Source organism: Eptesicus fuscus, chromosome 4 (assembly GCF_027574615.1).
Source record: "Eptesicus fuscus isolate TK198812 chromosome 4, DD_ASM_mEF_20220401, whole genome shotgun sequence".
NCBI classification, from domain to species: domain Eukaryota; kingdom Metazoa; phylum Chordata; class Mammalia; order Chiroptera; family Vespertilionidae; genus Eptesicus; species Eptesicus fuscus.
In genome coordinates, this window is record NC_072476.1 from 113,026,406 (window position 1) to 113,043,451 (window position 17,046).

General features: G+C 41.1%; 1 protein-coding gene across 4 annotated transcripts in view; it reads left to right on the forward strand.

Annotated features, from left to right (window-relative positions):
- Positions 1 to 17,046, forward strand: part of GPBP1 (GC-rich promoter binding protein 1) — a 50,758-nt gene that overhangs the window by 17,177 nt on the left and 16,535 nt on the right. For 3 of the 4 annotated variants that reach the window (XM_054715372.1, XM_054715371.1, XM_054715373.1), the window contains exons 3-6: positions 6,390 to 6,509; positions 12,793 to 12,916; positions 13,049 to 13,272; positions 16,038 to 16,104. In XM_054715372.1, the coding sequence (XP_054571347.1) occupies positions 6,447 to 6,509; positions 12,793 to 12,916; positions 13,049 to 13,272; positions 16,038 to 16,104 (478 nt within the window). In that variant the 5' untranslated portion in view covers positions 6,390 to 6,446. The remainder of the gene's footprint in view (positions 1 to 6,389; positions 6,510 to 12,792; positions 12,917 to 13,048; positions 13,273 to 16,037; positions 16,105 to 17,046) is intronic. The other variant, XM_054715374.1, reaches the window with a different exon arrangement.

A 17,046-nucleotide genomic window follows, 5' to 3' on the forward strand; every position in this document is an offset into this window, starting at 1 on the left:
CAGGTTGAGGGACCCCACCTGCCGGAGAGACCACGGAAGGTTGGTTCCAGGGCATGTCCGGCCCGTCTTGCCCAGGCCCGCCGCACTAGCCACCTTCTCATTAATTTCATTGTGCATGAGTCCGTGCACCGGGTCACTAGTTGTTTAACCATTTGTGAACCTCTGTCCCCAGCAGGGGGTTCGTGCCCTACAAGGTTTGGGTGGGTGCCCTCTGCACAGGAGCTTTTCCTTCCGTATTTGGCAAAGCAAAGGTAAGTGCCCTGGTCATTTCTCCGGTAGCCTTAGGCAAGTCCACACAGACACACATGATTCTGTGGGAATAGGTTCACTCTGCTTATTCTGGAGCCAGAGACCAGGGTCCCACCTGGGTGTTAGACTTCCGCTGTGCCAGGGAGAGAGAGATGTGGGTCAAAGGCAAGGAATAATGCCACAGAGCTTCTCCACCGTTTTAAGGTTTCTCTGCTTGTTGATTGTTATAAACCTTTGATTTTTTCAGAATTCTGACAGTTGATTCTGACAGATTGTGCTTGACCTTTTGGCATTTCTGTGGAGGTGGAGGTTTTGGGAATTCCATATTTCTCCATTTTTGTTGATGCCCTTGACATGTCTTTCCTCATTTTTAATGTTCAAATTGTCACTGCTCTGGCCAATGGGAATGGGAATCCATTGAAACTGGTTTCGATGTCCTTTAGGAATTTCCCAGTCATTATTTGAACACTTCCTTGATTTTTGCTACAACAAAATATTCCAGGCTTTTTTTGTCATCTTTTCCCAGCCTTGGAATCAGTTATTCTTTAAAAAAACCATTTCGTGAAAAATGGTTTTCAGAAGCCAGATGTTAAATATGCTTATTGCTATTACACAGAGCTGGGGGAGGGAAAAATACATATATGTAAACAGAAGTGTTTACCTTTATTTTGTGTATGGACATTAGTATCTTACTATCCTCCCCTCCCCTCCCCCCATGTGGACACCTTGATTTCTTGATTCCCTATAGTAGCTGCTGCTTTCTCCCCACATGGATGCCGTCCTCATTCTTGTGGGTCCAATGCCTGGTCCCTCGCTGTCCCTCTGCATGGATGTCCTGTCTCACCTGCTGAGATGCTGGCACGCTGAGCTGGGCTCTCCACGTACTTGTTACCTTCTCCTTCCTACTCTTCACACCTGGTTTGCATCCCTTGGCTTTTTAAAAAAAATATTTTTATTGATTTCAGAAAGGAAGGGCGAGGGGGAGAGAGAGAGAAACATCAATGATGAGAGGGAATCATTGATTGACTGCTCCCTGCATGCCCCACACTGGGGATCACGCCACAACCTGGGTAAGTGCCCTTGACCGGAATCAAACCGGGGACCCTTCAGTCCACAGATTGATGCTCTATCCACTGAGCCACACTGGCTAGGCCCACCCCTTGTTTTTTTGCTCTGCCCCATGTACTGCTTAGGCCAGAGCCCCACTTTTAAAAAATGAAACCTGTTAATACATTAAACTAAGTTTTTATACTGAACAAGAATTCCACAGGTTTGCTATAAAGAGCATTAAGGATTACTTTGAATAATCATCTTCTGTTGCTTGCCTAACGTTAACAGTTTGACTAAGTGTTTGAAAAATTTAACCTGATCAAGGATTTGAATGTAGATGGTCTGGTAGTAAAGGGTAGTTGTCTTTTTATAGCTTTAACAGTTTCAGGTTGACCCTTGCATGGTAAGTAATTGTCATCTCCATTTTAATGAAGAGAAGAAACAGATTATGATGTAAATTTGGTAAGGCCTTCCAGCCTAACAATCTGCTGAGCAGAGTAAACATCTGAACTCTGCCTCTATTTAGAATGCCTTAGCTACTGCCTGTTTGTGTACTTTTTATCAAAGTGTACTGTTTTTTAATTTGAAGAACTATATTTTGGACTTTAATTAAACAATGGTCGCTGTCATTGGGGCGAGCCTCTGGTGGTTACTGAAAATTCTTTGCTTCCATGTGCTGCAGTCCCGCCCAGTGCTCACACCTGCTGCTGGCGCCCGCCCTGCTCACACCTGCTGCTGGCGCCGAAGCCGCTGCTTGCACCCACTGCCAGTGCCGGCCCTGCTTGCACCCGCTGCTGGTGCTTGGCGCCATCAGTGGGTGCGAGTGGCGGCTGCTGGCCCTGATCACCACTGAGGGTTTCTCCACCTTGTTCTGCTCCTGAGGGGCGATCGGGGCAGCAGCTGCCGCTTGAACCTGCTGACGGCGCTGGTTCTGCTTGCACCCGCTGCTGGCGCCGGCCCCAATCGTTCCGCGCCGTCTGCGGGTGCAAGCAGGGCCAGCGCCGCTGCTGGCAGACAGAATCGGGGGCTGTGGCGGGAGGGGCCGGGCAGGGGCGTGGAGGGTGGACCGAGACCCGCCCCTGTGCCTACTGCAGCCTCGCAGCCCATAGTTCCTTTCAAGGTGCACGAATTTGTGCACTGGGCCCCTAGTAGATAATAAAAATCCTTCACACATTCTAAAACACTTTAGATTTCATTTTTATTTCAGAAGACTTTAAAAAGTAACAAGGTGTAGTAGAATTAGAATGTCTGAATTTTTATGTAGTTCACTAGAGGCCCGGTGCACAAAGTTCTTGCATGGGTAGGGTCCCTAGGCCTGGCTGGCGATCAGGGCCGATTGGGGCCTTCCTGCTGCTAGCCAGGGCCTCCCTTCCCCGGATGCCTGCTGAGGCCTTCCTTTGTTCCGCGCTGCCCCCTGGTGGTCAGCGCACGTCATAGTGATGATCGAACTCCTGAGGGGTCAGTTTGCATATTAACTCTTTGCCCTCGCTTGCTTTTTTCTCAATTCCTTTATTCTACTCGGGATTTAATTTTTTAAATACCCCAGATTTTACAAAGCGCGGCAGTAGAATAAAAAACTGGAGTTTCTTTTCATACAAACTTATTTATTTGGATTTTTTTACATTTCAAATTATTGATACATTCAAAGAGTATAAAAAGAGCTGCTACCGATGCTAACCGTGTCGCGTCACACTCGACATCCGAGTGCAAAAGGTTAAGGCTTTTCTATATATAGATTTTGACTAGGTATGTTCTTAAAAAAATCTCACATTTGTTTCATAAGTGTTTTCTTGGAATTGTGTCAGGCTTTTCTAACTTTATCAGTGTTTTTCTATCCGCTCTCATGAGCCTTTAGCATTTAGACATTTTTATTACTATAGGGAGTTAACTAGTTATATCTGTTTCTTGTATTTGGCTACTCTTAATCTATCTCTTAATAGACCAGCACAATTTGGGATAGTAGATATAGAATATTTCTGTAATACGTTGAGAATCTTTTAAGAAGTAGGATAGGGGCCGAAACCATTTTGGCTCAGTGGATAGAGCGTCAGTCTGCGGACTGAAGGGTCCCAGGTTCGATTCCGGTCAAGGGCATGTACATTGATTGCGGGCACATCCCCGGTGGGGGGTGTGCAGGAGGCAGCTGGTCGATGTTTCTCTCTCATCGATGTTTCTAGCTCTCTATCCCTCTCCCTTCCTCTCTGTAAAAAATCAATAAAATATATTTTTTAAAAAAAGAAGTAGGATAGGGAATTGATATAGCTTTTAAAAATTATGGGCGTAACACTTATATTTGACAGAAGACTTGTTTTTTCCTATGTTTTTATTGATTTTAGAGAGAGATGGATAGGGAGATAGAAACATCAATTGGCTGCATCCTGCACACCCCCTACTGGGGATTAAGCCTAAAACCTGGGCATTTGCCCTGACTGAGAATCGAACCCACGACCTCTTGGGGTTCATGGATCGAGGCTTAACCACTGAGCAACACTGGCTGGGTGACTTGATAAAGGAAGATTAATAGTGGTATCGATCATTTCATTTTAAAAATTTTTCATTGAGATTATTTGTGAATATAAAACATTTGTTATTATTAAATTTCGGCATCTTGATTGATGTTCAGAAAATCTGATTTCTTCATGAAATGAGTCCAGTTTTCTACTTGGCTTCTGCCTTATTTAAAAAAACTGAATTTACTGTGTTTAGATTGTACTGGCAACTTGAAAGTTTTATTGATGCAATTGAGAGAGGCTCCCAAAAACTTTAATTTAGAATGCAGAGAAGAAGTTGCTAAAATATTTAAGACTAGGGCCCTGGTGCACGAAATTCGTGCGGGGGCGGGGTCCCCTCAGCCCGACCTGCACCCTCTCCAATCTGGGAGCCCTCAGGGGAGGTCCTACTGACGGCTTAGGCCTGCTCCCCGTGGTTCTCTGCTCTCTGTGGACCTGCCTGCTTGATGCCACCGCAGGCCCTGGTGTCTGCTCTCTGTGGGGGCCTGTTTGCCCTTCGCCGCCGGGGCCAGGGGCAAGCAGGGCCCTGGTGTCTGCTCTCTGTGGGGGCCTGCTTGCCCTTAGCCGCCAGGGCCAGGGGCAAGCAGGGCCCTGGTGTCTGCTCTCTGTAGGGGCCTGTTTGCCCTTCGCCGCCGGGGCCAGGGGCAAGCAGGGCCCTGGTGTCTGCTCTCTGTGGGGGCCTGTTTGCCCTTTGCCGCCGGGGCCAGGGGCAAGCAGGGCCCTGGTGTCTGCTCTCTGTGGGGGCCTGTTTGCCCTTCGCCGCCGGGGCCAGGGGCAAGCAGGGCCCTGGTGTCTGCTCTCTGTGGGGGCCTGTTTGCCCTTTGCCGCCGGGGCCAGGGGCAAGCAGGGCCCTGGTGTCTGCTCTCTGTGGGGCCCTGCGGGGGACTGCTTGCCCCTCACTGCCACGGCCAGGGGCAAGCAGGGCCTTGCTATCTGCTCGCTCGCTGCAGGAGACTGCTTGCTCGCTGCGGGGAACGTTCCTGCCCTGCCCCGGCCGCTTGTGCACGCGCCGGCTCAAAGCGCCTGAGTCCTAGGGAGGTTCCCGCCCCGTCCCCGGCCGCTCAGCGCCTGCGCGCATAGGCCTGGAGTGGTTGGGGGCGTTCTGGGCCTATGCGCAGGCCTACAGGCTCAGAGCAGTCTGGCATCCCGAGGATGCCTGTCCTGGGATGCAGGCCGCTTGGTGCCAGCACGTGTACAAGCGGCCTCCCTGGCCACTCGGTGCATGCGTATGCAAATTAACCTGCCATCTTTTTTTAAAAAAATATATATTTTATTGATTTTTTACAGAGAGGAAGGGAGAGGGATAGAGAGTCAGAAACATCGATGAGAGAGAAACATCGATCAGCTGCCTCCTGCACACCCCCTACTGGGGATGTGCCCGCAACCAAGGTACATGCCCTTGACCGGAATCGAACCTGGGACCCTTGAGTCCGCAGGCCGACGCTCTATCCACTGAGCCAAACCAGTCAGGGCAAACCTGCCATCTTTGTTGGGGTTAATTTGCATACTCCTAATTGGCTGGTGGGTGTCGCGAAGTGACGGTCAATTTGCTTCTTTCTCTTTTATTAGTGTAGATACCTATTGTGATGATTATGATAAAAATAACCTTTTAATTTTGAAAAATTTCAACCATGTAAGTAGAGAGAAGAGGATTTATACCGCTCCCAGTACCAACATTTATAAACATGGACAACCTTATTTCAACTATAAACCTATTCATCATTTCTTGGTTTATTTTAAAGCAATCCCAGTTATATCAATTTTAATTCTAAAAACTTCCTTTCATATCTTTTTTTATACCATCATTCCACTAACCATTATGACATCTAAAATGATTAATAATTTTTTAAATGTCATTTAATATTCAATTCATGTTCAAGTGTTTTATTATTTTATAATTTTTATTTTTTAAGGGTTGGTTTGTTGAGTAAGGATCTATATATAAGGTCCACACATTGTATTTGATTGATCTGCCTATTCAAAACCATTTATTTGTTGAAGATCATTTGACCTGTAGAATATTCTGTGATCTGGATTTGTTGGATTGCTTCCTTCAGGTGTCCTTTAACTTGTTTATCTGGATTGAATTTTCTGCAGGTTGGTAGTTAGATCAGATTTCTTATTCCCTACTGGGGTGGGGCAAGAGTGTACATCATAGATGGTGTTGTGTGCGTCCTATTGTGTGATACCTGGAGACACTGAATGTGGAGTCTGTGATAAGGCCATTTTCATTTTTAAAAAATAAGCTTTATTGAGATAAACTTTTTACAATAAATTTAGCCAGTTTTAAGTGTACAATTTGATGAGTTCTGACAAATGTACATTTATGTAACCATCACCACAATCCTAGATAATACCCTATTACCTCAGAAATTCCCTCCTTCCCTATGCACTCACTCCCCTCCCCGAGGCCCTTCACCCACCCCATTGGTTTAGCTTCTATCACTTGCCTTTTTCTAGAATCCCATAATAAGTGGAACCTTGAAGTAGTAAGATCATTGTAATTTAAAGGAACACAGAGTAAGAAGATCATTTTGGCCAGGAGCTGCAGGTCTAATTCCTTCCATTTTTATGTGACAGGGACTTGCCATGAGGTGTTGAAGCCTTGTTTCATTGAGTCGGAGAGACTGGACCTAAATGGCGCAGCATGACTTTGCTCCAGCCTGGCTTAATTTTCCCACTCCACCATCATCAACAAAGGTACTCTTTCTTGCATCTTTCTCTTTTTTTCCTTTCTGTCTGTCTCTTTTGTTCACATTCTACACAAGTGTAGTTAAAACGTGAAGGCTTAATGTTTTTGCGGAGAAATACTTTTTGTATTAACATTTAAGTTAGTTTTTATTTAATCTATTGGTTTTCATTATTTAAAAAGTCAGTTTTCAGGATACCATCATCATATGAAACCATTTACTTCAAGGTTGTCTTTTGTACTAATCAAAGTTTCATACACTATTTCAAACCAGTTAGTATATTGAATATTACTTTTGTATCCTACCTTTTTCTATGTTATTTTTCTGATAAATTGCCTTACTTACTTTGAGATAGATAATGTTTGTTGTTTTCTTTTTAAGTGGAGATTTTTTGAAGTCTTTCCATAAAACTGGAAGACTTATTTTTTATATAATCAGTGAGACTTTGAATGGCACATTACTAAAGTTTCAGGAGTGTTGAGGAGTTTGCAATATTGTTACATATTAGGACTCACTAATCTAAGAACTGTTCATTTTACTAAAATACCAAAACAGCATAGTTTGTATGAGGGACTTAGGAATTGTTAGGAATTGTTAGAGGCAATCTAGTTGGCTTAATAGCTGTCTTCCACTTCTTTCCTTAATTTGAAGAAATCAAGAGAGAGTCTTGATCATCTGCTGCCTATTAATAAAGCTCTACCAGGTTTTATGAACAGTATTTAAAACAGCTCTTATGGGAACAATTTTATGAGGACTTGTTAGATCATTGATATGTGGAAAAAGCTGCACTGGGGTGACAGAATTCCTAGGCAAAAGAATTTTAATGTTTGACACTGGATCTTGGTAATCACAGAAACTGACCCTTTTTATACGGGCTGACTCACTGGAAGGCTCATTGACTTGCCCGTTGTCATGAGTTAGTGTGAGCCAGGGTGCGTTTCCTGTACTCTTTCCATAGGACTCATTTTTGGCATTCCGTAAAATGATGGAACATTCCATTTCATAGACTGTGAAGTGGGATTTGAACTTGTCAGGAATGGAGACTTCTACTGAGGAAGCCACTGGATCACCTCTTAGTTACAGACTCTCTGTTGAGTCCTTTCCCTCTGATGTGTTGGTGTCTGGAATTGCTGTTTAATTTTCCCCTCAGCTGCTCTCTCATCTGTCCCTTTAGTGGGCTCATTTCCCCCAGGCTCACTTCAGAGCTTGGATACATATGGACTTTCTGCTTCCCTCTTTTCTCTTTTGTGCATGCTCTCTGAAATAAGTATATAAGACTTGTTTTTATTTTTAAGCAGATCAGGAAAATTACCAGCACCTGAAAAGTTAGTTGCAAAACATGAAAATGTTTGAGAATAATTCTTCATTCAAATGTTAATCTGCGGTTGACAGAGACTGACCTTTATGTCTGGTAAAATCCTGCATTCTAGAACCTGACTCTTGATCTGGATGTAGGCCCTCATAAACAGTGATGATGATTTTGAGAATTGGGATTTCCTATTCTAAATTTTCACTCACTTATTCTAAATTGCCTCCAGGAAATGGTATCAATTAGAACTCTTAACTAGCAGTATTTGAAACTATTTCCTTATACTTTACCCAAAGTAGTTTTGATAAACATGCACACACACCTTCTAGTAATAACTTTTTATATGAATTCTTATTACCTTCTGTCTTATCCTTTCATCTCAGAATCACTATTTATGGCCTCTCATTTATAATTAACCTGCTGTTTTCTACAGAGCCCTTTTAAATCTTACGCTATATAAGTGGAACAAATAATAATTACTGCTGGGTTCTCTGCTTGAACTTAATGGAAGTCTTTCATTTATTTGTTTGAAGGGATGATACGAGGACTTAAGGGTAAAAATATTTTCAGAACTTCAGTAGTTTTCTGAGGTGTGTAGAATTTTAGCCCCATCATGTGGTGAGATTTTAAACTGCATTAATCATATCTGGCATAGGGCATTGCCTTTTGAAGTGTTTATTGGAACCCAGTCAAAAGTAAATTTCACAGAATGTTTTTGTATACACGTAGATATCACTAAAAAGCATACACTTGCGGTGCAATAATATTTTCTTTTTAAAAAATACGTTTTTATTTTATTTTTTTAAGAGAGAAAGGGAGCGGGCTAGGGAGATAGAAACATAGATGAGAGAAACATCATCGATCAGATTGCCTCCAGCAGGCCCCCCTCTTCTCCCCACAAAGGACAGAACCCACAACCCAGGCATGTGCCCTGACTGGGAATCGAACCGGTGACCTCTTGGTTCATAGGTCAAGGCTCAACCACTGAGCCACACCGGCTGGGCTATTATGGTCTTTTGTTCATTTTCCATTAAAAAATGCAAACTGGTACAGATTTCATCACCTTTTAATAGATTCTGACCTGCAGTTTGGGGAAAGTAACATTTTTATTATTGGAGGAATGCCAAACTGAAATGGTTGTAGATACTGAAAAATTTAGGTTCCTTCTTAGATAAGCCTTGTTATTGATACTTCTTTCCCATCATCTTACCTTAGGAAGTACAATAAAATGATTGGTCATTAGGCTGAAGCATTCTTTTACCAGTGAACTGCCACAGTATTTTGAATTTAATTTAAAAAGGAATTGCTGCCGCTTGCGTCTATAGATGCTTATGGTGTACAAATGGTTTATTGCAGTAATTGTTTGAAAAAAGAAAATGCCAGGGGTGTGGTATTAAGAGTAGATGGGTGGTAGGAAAGTAAAGAGGGAATTTTTTTTCTTTTTAAACAAAAAAATGAGATTTTGCTACAGTCAATACGTTTTCATATTTGTATTCAGTATTCTGTAGTTATTTCTGTGGCTAAAGTGTAGCAGTAGTACTTTATTGATTCTGTCATGGTAACATTTAAAAAACAATGATTAATACTGTACTTGTCAATAGTGTTAGCAATGTGAGCTTGCATGAAAAGTATGTGCTATTTAAACTTTAGGCCAACAGAGGGTCAGAAAATCCAGTCAGACGGGTAGCTGAGTTTATTCAGAGTATCAGAGTTTTCTGATATACTGTATAGTATTCAAACTATATGTTTACTATGTACAATTTTTTTTTGTAACTGACTCAGATATTCTAAGGAATCCAGAAAAAGAATGTAAATGTGTGAGAGAGAGAGACGGTCTCTTCTTGTTCATTGTATTATCTAATGTTTCTTGAGGCGTTGCTCCATACCAATCACTGTGTAAAATACTTTCTGTGACAAAAATCGTAAGCGGTAGGTACTCCGGTTTTTTCCTCATTTACAGATGAGAGCACAGGTTGAGAGAGATGAGGAACCTGTCCCAAAGTCCTCGAGCTAGGATAGGAATGCATGTGTATCTGACTTCAAATGCTATCAGTTTAGTAACTTTCTTTTCTTGGTTATTAGGTAGGAGACTAATTTTTAGGAATGATATACCAGGATGCTTTTACTCATGCACCAGAATACGTCTTTATCCTGGTTTTAGTGAACAAGTAAGATTGCTTTTTTTCTTCCCCTTCAGGATAGCATCTCTGTAACTTCTCTCGTCAGCACACAGGGACCCACTCCTTTCAGTGGCTGTATAATCTTTACCAAGTGGGTCTGCAGGGATTACTTAATTAGCACCTGTCAGTGGACTGAATTGCAGGAATATATTTGTAGAGTGAATTCCTAGCAGTAGAATCACTGGATCAGAAGGTTTTTACATTTGGTAAATAGCGCCTAACTACTCTGGAAAAATTGCACCAATTTATAATTCCATCAAAATATTACAAGGGGGCCTTTTTTTTTTTTTTTTTTTTTTTGTCTTTTTCAGTTTTGGTGATATTGGATGTTTTCACATTTTTGTCTGTGAAATTGGATGAAAAATGGTACCTTATTGAGCATATTTTTGTGTTAGGAAAAATTTCTAAGAACTTTGTTGATGTAGTTCATTTCTTAATGATTTGTAATAGCCCTTCATGTTGTGGGATTTGCTTGCCATTAAGATGGCACATATTTTTCTACAGCTTGTTTGTCTTGGTAATTCTTTAAAAATGTAGAAGGTTTTAGTGAAATATTTAAATGTATGGAGAAGTGTAGAGAGAATTGAGTGAACACTTAAACACCCACAATACCCATATCTTAATATTTTGCTGTATTAGCTTGATCTCTTGGAAATAAAACATTAAATGTATAGTTGAAGTCCAGTTTACTTATTTAAAACCCTTGTTTGCCTTAATTTTCTCCCCCCCACAGGTAGTCTCTATTTATGTTCTTTAATTACTATTAGCTATGTGAATGCTAATAAATAATATTGTTTTGCGTGTGTAAAGTTTTTATATAAATGATTCACTTATCTGTCTTCATCTTGCTTTTACGTTAATTCTGCCTTTGAGTTTTTCCATGTTGCTGTCTGCAGATTTAGTGTAAGTGTAGGCAACTCGGTCGAGTGTTCTGCCTGGTGCCTCTGCCACCTTTCATTTGTCCGTCTCAGTGCAGGTGGTTTATACCTTTTGGCTGCTGTGGAGAGCCCTGCATTGACTGTCCTTGTCATGTTTCCTGGTTCGGGGATAAGATTTTCTAGGCCGGTGCTCCTTAACCTCGAATGTGTAGTAAGATAACCCAGGGGCTTTCTTAAAATGCAGGTTCTGATGGGAGTAGGTTTCAGGCGAGGGCCCTAGTTCTAAACTTTCAGAGTGATGTTGATTTTGCTTGTCCATGGACCAAACTTCTAATAACAAGGCTCTAACCTATAATTAAAAGGAAAATTGCTGGGACTTGATTAGATATTGCCAAATTTTCTCCCATGTGATGTACTGAGTTATACTCCTGTATGCTGAATATAACCATTTACTTTATACTCCTGCCAAAATTTTGTCAGAGTATCAGAGTTAACATTTTTGCCAGTCTTGGTTATAAAATGCATTTTCATTGTTCTTGGACATTAGATTACATTTCTGTGAATTGCCTGTTCACATTCTTTTTTTTTTTTTAAATGTTCATTCGAGGATACCTTTCCATTGATTTTTAGATAGAGTGGAAGGGAGGGGGACAGACCGAGAGAGAAACGTTGATTGTGAGAGAGACACATCCATTGGTTGCCTCCCACACACACCCTGACCAGGGCCAGGGATTGAGCCTACAACCCAGGTATGTGTTCTTGATTGGAATCGAACTGGGACCCTTTAGTCTGCGGGCCAGCACTATCCACTGAGCCAAACCCACTGGGACTGTTCACATTCTTTATTATTTCTTTTGGGTCACTTTGTTTTCATATTGGTTTAAGAAATACATACACATATGTTTGTATATGTGTGTATGTATGTCATTTTAAATGTCTTAAAGTTTTACATAGTTGATTTTTTTAGTCTTACACGTATTTGGCTATATGTATGCAAGTGCATTATAGTACTTGTTGCTATTTTATTTATTTTTAAAATAGGTTTTTATTGATTTTAGAGAGAGGAAGGGAGGAGGAGAGAGAGAGAGAGAGAGACAGAGAGAGAGACAGAGAGACAGAGAGAGAGAGAAACATCGATCAGTTGCCTCCCACAAGACTGAACCTGCATCCAGGATGCCTTCAGAAGAAGGAGATAGTCCAGGACTTTGTCTTTCAGGGCACAGCAGACAGCAGAGGCCCGAGGGAGCAGGGCAGCTGGCAGCAGGAAGTCCCATGGGGTCATGAGAGAGGGACCGAGCTGGGGACCGGTGGTGGATGACCACTGCAGCTGGGAGCACCATCCTCTGTCCGGAGGAAGTGTGCACCACAGCCCGAGCCGTGGTCCGGGCACTCGGAGCGTTCCCAGTGCTGATGGGGATTTTATCAGGTTCATCAGCTGGTAGTGGGGAAAACCAGCAACTTTTATAAATAGTTGTTCTATACACTGCTAATTTTTAAAAATCATTTTTATATATTCTTTTGATAAATTTTTTTGAACATTTTTTTGGGGGAAGAGGACAGCACTTAAAATAAAACTGTAGCTTTAATTGCCATAATTGTCAGTATTGAAGAAAGCCTTGAACTATTTGAATCAAGTACTGTATGATACAGGATTACATTTTGTTATAAAACGCATATTTTGCCTCGTTCTCTTTTACCACTTTACCTTCCAAACGTTGGGGTGAGGAGAGGTAGTGGCCACGCTCGTTCAGCATGGTGCTCCTCCTTTCACGAGGTGGTCCATCTTACAAGTTACCAAACATTGAAATAACTACAACAGCTTTCTAACATTTAAATTCTTGGAAATAAAGCCAGAGAGTGTTAGTTTCTAAAGTTATATTTAGGTTTTATGTATATGTTTACGTATATGCTTATAATCTGTTTCAGTCCTCATTGAATTTTGAGAAGCATTCTGAACACTTTTCATGGACAGAAAATCGTTATGATGTGAGTCGTCGACGACACAACTCTTCAGACGGCTTTGATTCTGGTATTGGACGTCCCAGTGGAGGTAAAATTTGCTAAGGAATGATAGAATTTAAGAAAACTTTTTTTCATATTCTTTTAGGAACGTTTTGATTGTGATTGAGACTTTAAGTATAACCATCTTTGAATTTGTAATACTTTACCATTATCAAAAAAGGTAACTTTGGAAGGAAAGAAAAAAATGGATGGCGTACACATGGGAGAAATGGCACTGAAAACATAAATCATCGAGGGGGCTACCATGGTGGGAGTTCCCGGTCTCGGAGCAGTATTTTCCATTCTGGAAAGAGCCAAGGACTGCCTGAAAACAACATCCCTGACAGTGAGCCAGGGAGGAAGGAAGACCGGAGAGAACGCAAACAGTTCGAGGCTGAGGACTTTGTAAGTGTCTCGTCATTCTAGTACAATGTGGTTTTTGCAAGTGCTGCTGCTAGCACAAGCCCATTTTCTACTGAGAACACAGGCTCAGTCTACAGCTTCCTGCCCTCCCTCCTTATGCCCGTATCCTGCTCACCATGGTCTTTAAAACCTTTGGATAAGTTTGTCATTTTATTCCTTAGAGAAACCTGTTTATTTTAAATATATTTTTATTGATTTCAGAGAAGAAGGGAGAGGGAGAGAGAGAAACATCAATGATGAGTGAGAATCATTATCAGCTGCCTCCTGCATGCTCCCCACTGGGGCTCGAGCCTGCAACCCCGGCATGTGCCCTGACTGGGAATGAACCGTGACCTGGTTCATAGGTCAGTGCTCAACCACTGAGCCACTCTGGTCGGGCTCCTTATAAAAATTTAAACAGTTTCCCTCAGAAATAATGGCTGAGTTCTAGTGGCCTGTTTGCAAGTGCATCGTAATACTATTTTAAAAAAGCTGTTACATTTTTGGAAAGACTATTTACCACTGCATTTTACTTAGATTGCCTCTCTTAACACGATTACTTATGTATGACTCTTAACGTGAATCCCAGGATAGCTCTCCTTTCTTTCAGTTACTTTCTCTATTCAGAAGTTTCTTTGTGGTCAGGGAAGGAAAACTAATTGTTAGCCTAGGTCAGTTACAATTAGGAATTGTAACTCCACTACTAAAAACAAGTATGAACTAATTAAAAACAAAATTTTCTTAATTTTTCCTATTGGTAAATCTCACCATGTGGCTGGCTTATCTAAACACTGTTTCAGTTCACTCTTACCTAATGCTTGTGATCCATTCCTGGTAATTTATTCTTGTGTGTGTGTTCGTTCTCCATTCAGCATTCATTTCAGTGGCTCTGAGTCTAACTCTTCTGAGTCCTCAGAACACTTAGGTGAAGAAGACAGGCAAGGTCCCCCACTGTTAATGAGTGATATTCTTTTGGGCACGTTAGGACCATAAAAAGAAAAAATAATTAGTATTTTGTAGAGAATTTAGGCAGGAAGTGATCGGCTGCTCTGGTTTAGCAGATCAGAAGAGGTTTCTGCAGGGAAGTGTCGTTTGAGCTGGGACTTGGAGGGAGGAGCGAGCTTTGTTACGACTGGAGACGGGGAAGAGCTGTGAAGAGTCGTGTTGGCCCCATTAGAGAGAGGAAGGGGTTAATGAGCAGGCCTCTTGCCTGTAACGTAAAATATTTTAGTTTAATTACAAGTGCACCAGGAAGCCTCTCCCTCTTGGGAGAAGCCGTGTGAGTTGATTTTAGTTGATTTGAAGATGATCCCAGCAGTTAGAACTTGAACGGATTACAGTGAGAGCAGAGAGACCAGTTAGGAAGTGGCCGGCACGAGTTGCTCAGGAGATAATAGCTTGAGTGGGTAGGAGCTGTGACAGGCGAAGATACATGGTTTGAGGTGTAGTTTGATGATAGTTTGGGTGGAGGGTGGAAGTGGAAGAATATGACAGGTTGGATTTAGGTCAGGGAAGTGGTGAGGGAAAGAGAAGGACAAGCATTATGCTTAGGTTCTGTAATCTGGTAACATCGCAATCACTGTACCTTCCCATTTTTGTAGCCCGTTTTTTCCACTCGCTAGTTGCCATGAAATGGAATTTTTATAATCTAAACAAACCAGAAATGTAATAGTGTGCTCTCATAGTGTTGTGAGGGTTAAATGAGTGATGTAAGTACAGCTACGATTATTACTATACCCCACCCCCACTTGCAAGATGGCCGGCATCAGCCATTACAATCCTAGTCCTGGCATACAGACCGAGAGTCTGCTGTCTATACTAGAGGAGTCCTGACAAAGCGCATATAACTGCCACCGGTCTTCTTGAGTTTGGATCAGGAATCCATACTGGTTTGCATGCCTGCCCTTGGGGCTTTTGGTAATGTCAGTAGAGGATTTTTTTTTTTTTTTTCCCCAACACATGTTAAGCAACTTTATGGCTTGGCAGGCTGTGTTGCTAGGTAATATGGAACATATCTGATATAACTAATGGAAATTTAGGACTTTAGATGGTAAACATATCTACTAAGATTAGCTTTAGAGCACACATTCAGTGCTCAACTCCATTTCTTTTTTTTAAAATGTATTTTTATTGATTTCAGAGAGGAAGAGAGAGGGAGAGAGATAGAAACATCAATGATGAGAATAATTGATTGGCTGCCTCTTGCACACTCCCCTACTGGGGATCGAGCCTGCCACCCGTCATGTGCCCTTGACTGGAATCGAACCTAGGACCCTTCAGTCTGCAGGCTGATGCTCTACCCACTGACCCACACCAGCTAGGGCTCCATTTCTTTTTAATATTCTGAGCATCACTTGTTAAAATAGCATTTGCACTTTGCTTTGAGAACGAGTTGCTAACGAAAGCATCCAGTAATGAAAACAAGCATTGGGGGCAGTTTGGTTTTCCTCTTCCCTGCTCTTGACCTCGTGCTGAGAAAGGATATTCCTCAGATGGATGCAGACTACACTCTTGTTTGACACTTTTTCTCTCGTGCATTCGGGGAGGAGGGACATATTTAAAGACATTGTCCTTGTTTTCTCCTACGAGGAGGGAGGATAGGTAGTAATCTTTATACTAATGAGCTAAGTTGAAAGTTAGGGCTATGATTAAATGATGTCAGTTTTTTCAGTATGATTTTGAGGTTACTTTTAAAAGGATTTTTATTTTTTTTAAATGTGAGAGGTTAAACATTTTTTTGTGTTGTTTTCATTCCAACTTTCTTTTAGCCGTCTTTAAATCCTGAATATGAGAGAGAACCAAATCAAAATAAGTCTTTAGCTGCGGGCGTATGGGGTAAGTAATTTTTTATTTATCTTTGAGGGGTATAAAATGTTATTTGTAGGTTTTACTTTTCTGTGTTTTTAAAAATAAGTAGGCCAGAATTAAACCTTTTCTTTTAAATATGTTTTGATGTGCTTAGCTACAAAAGGGTGGCACTTAGCTTTTAAAAACAAGATAGATTTTTGAGTCAAAATAATTGATTTGCCCATATTTGTACCATTAAGTATACTCACATGAATTTTAAAAAAATGGTCATAAGTTAATGTAATGAATGGATGTCATTTTGAGAATACCCCAATCATCATCTAAAGAAAAGATTTAGTTTTAAATTAATTTTTAGTTTTTCAAAGTTGAAAACTTAGTTAACTGGAAAGATACATAATTCTAATCATACCTATGAAAATGGTTACACATAGAGTATTAAAATGTACAGATTTGCCTATGGAACTAGTCTGTGTTTGAAATTATTTGCTTTTTGATGGTCAAAGCTTAATGACAGTTTTTCTGGTAATAACTCCGTTTTCTTTAAAACTGCTTAGAGTTTAATTTAATAGCATCTTACAAAAGATTTAAACTGCACTTAGTATAAATTAGACAGCATTTTAAAGATTCAAGTGAAGTTTAAAATAATGGAAAAATTTATAATATAAAGATTTGATATCCGAAAAATAAATTTTTATTATTTGATACCAAATTCAAAGGTGGTGTATTCACTTTGGAACTTGTACACGTTCATTTGTATGTTTCTACTGAAAATCAACAACTTATCAAAACAAGGATTGTGGCTATGGCAGCATACTAGTCCTAACAATAAAGGCATTATTTTAAACTTTGCCACTTCCTGTGCTGTTCTTTATTGTATTTATGGGGTGATACTCTGGGGAATTATTTTGTTTCTTTTGATCTCCAGATTGATTTAAGGGTTTTTGAGGGTGGGGGTGGGGGCGGTCAGAC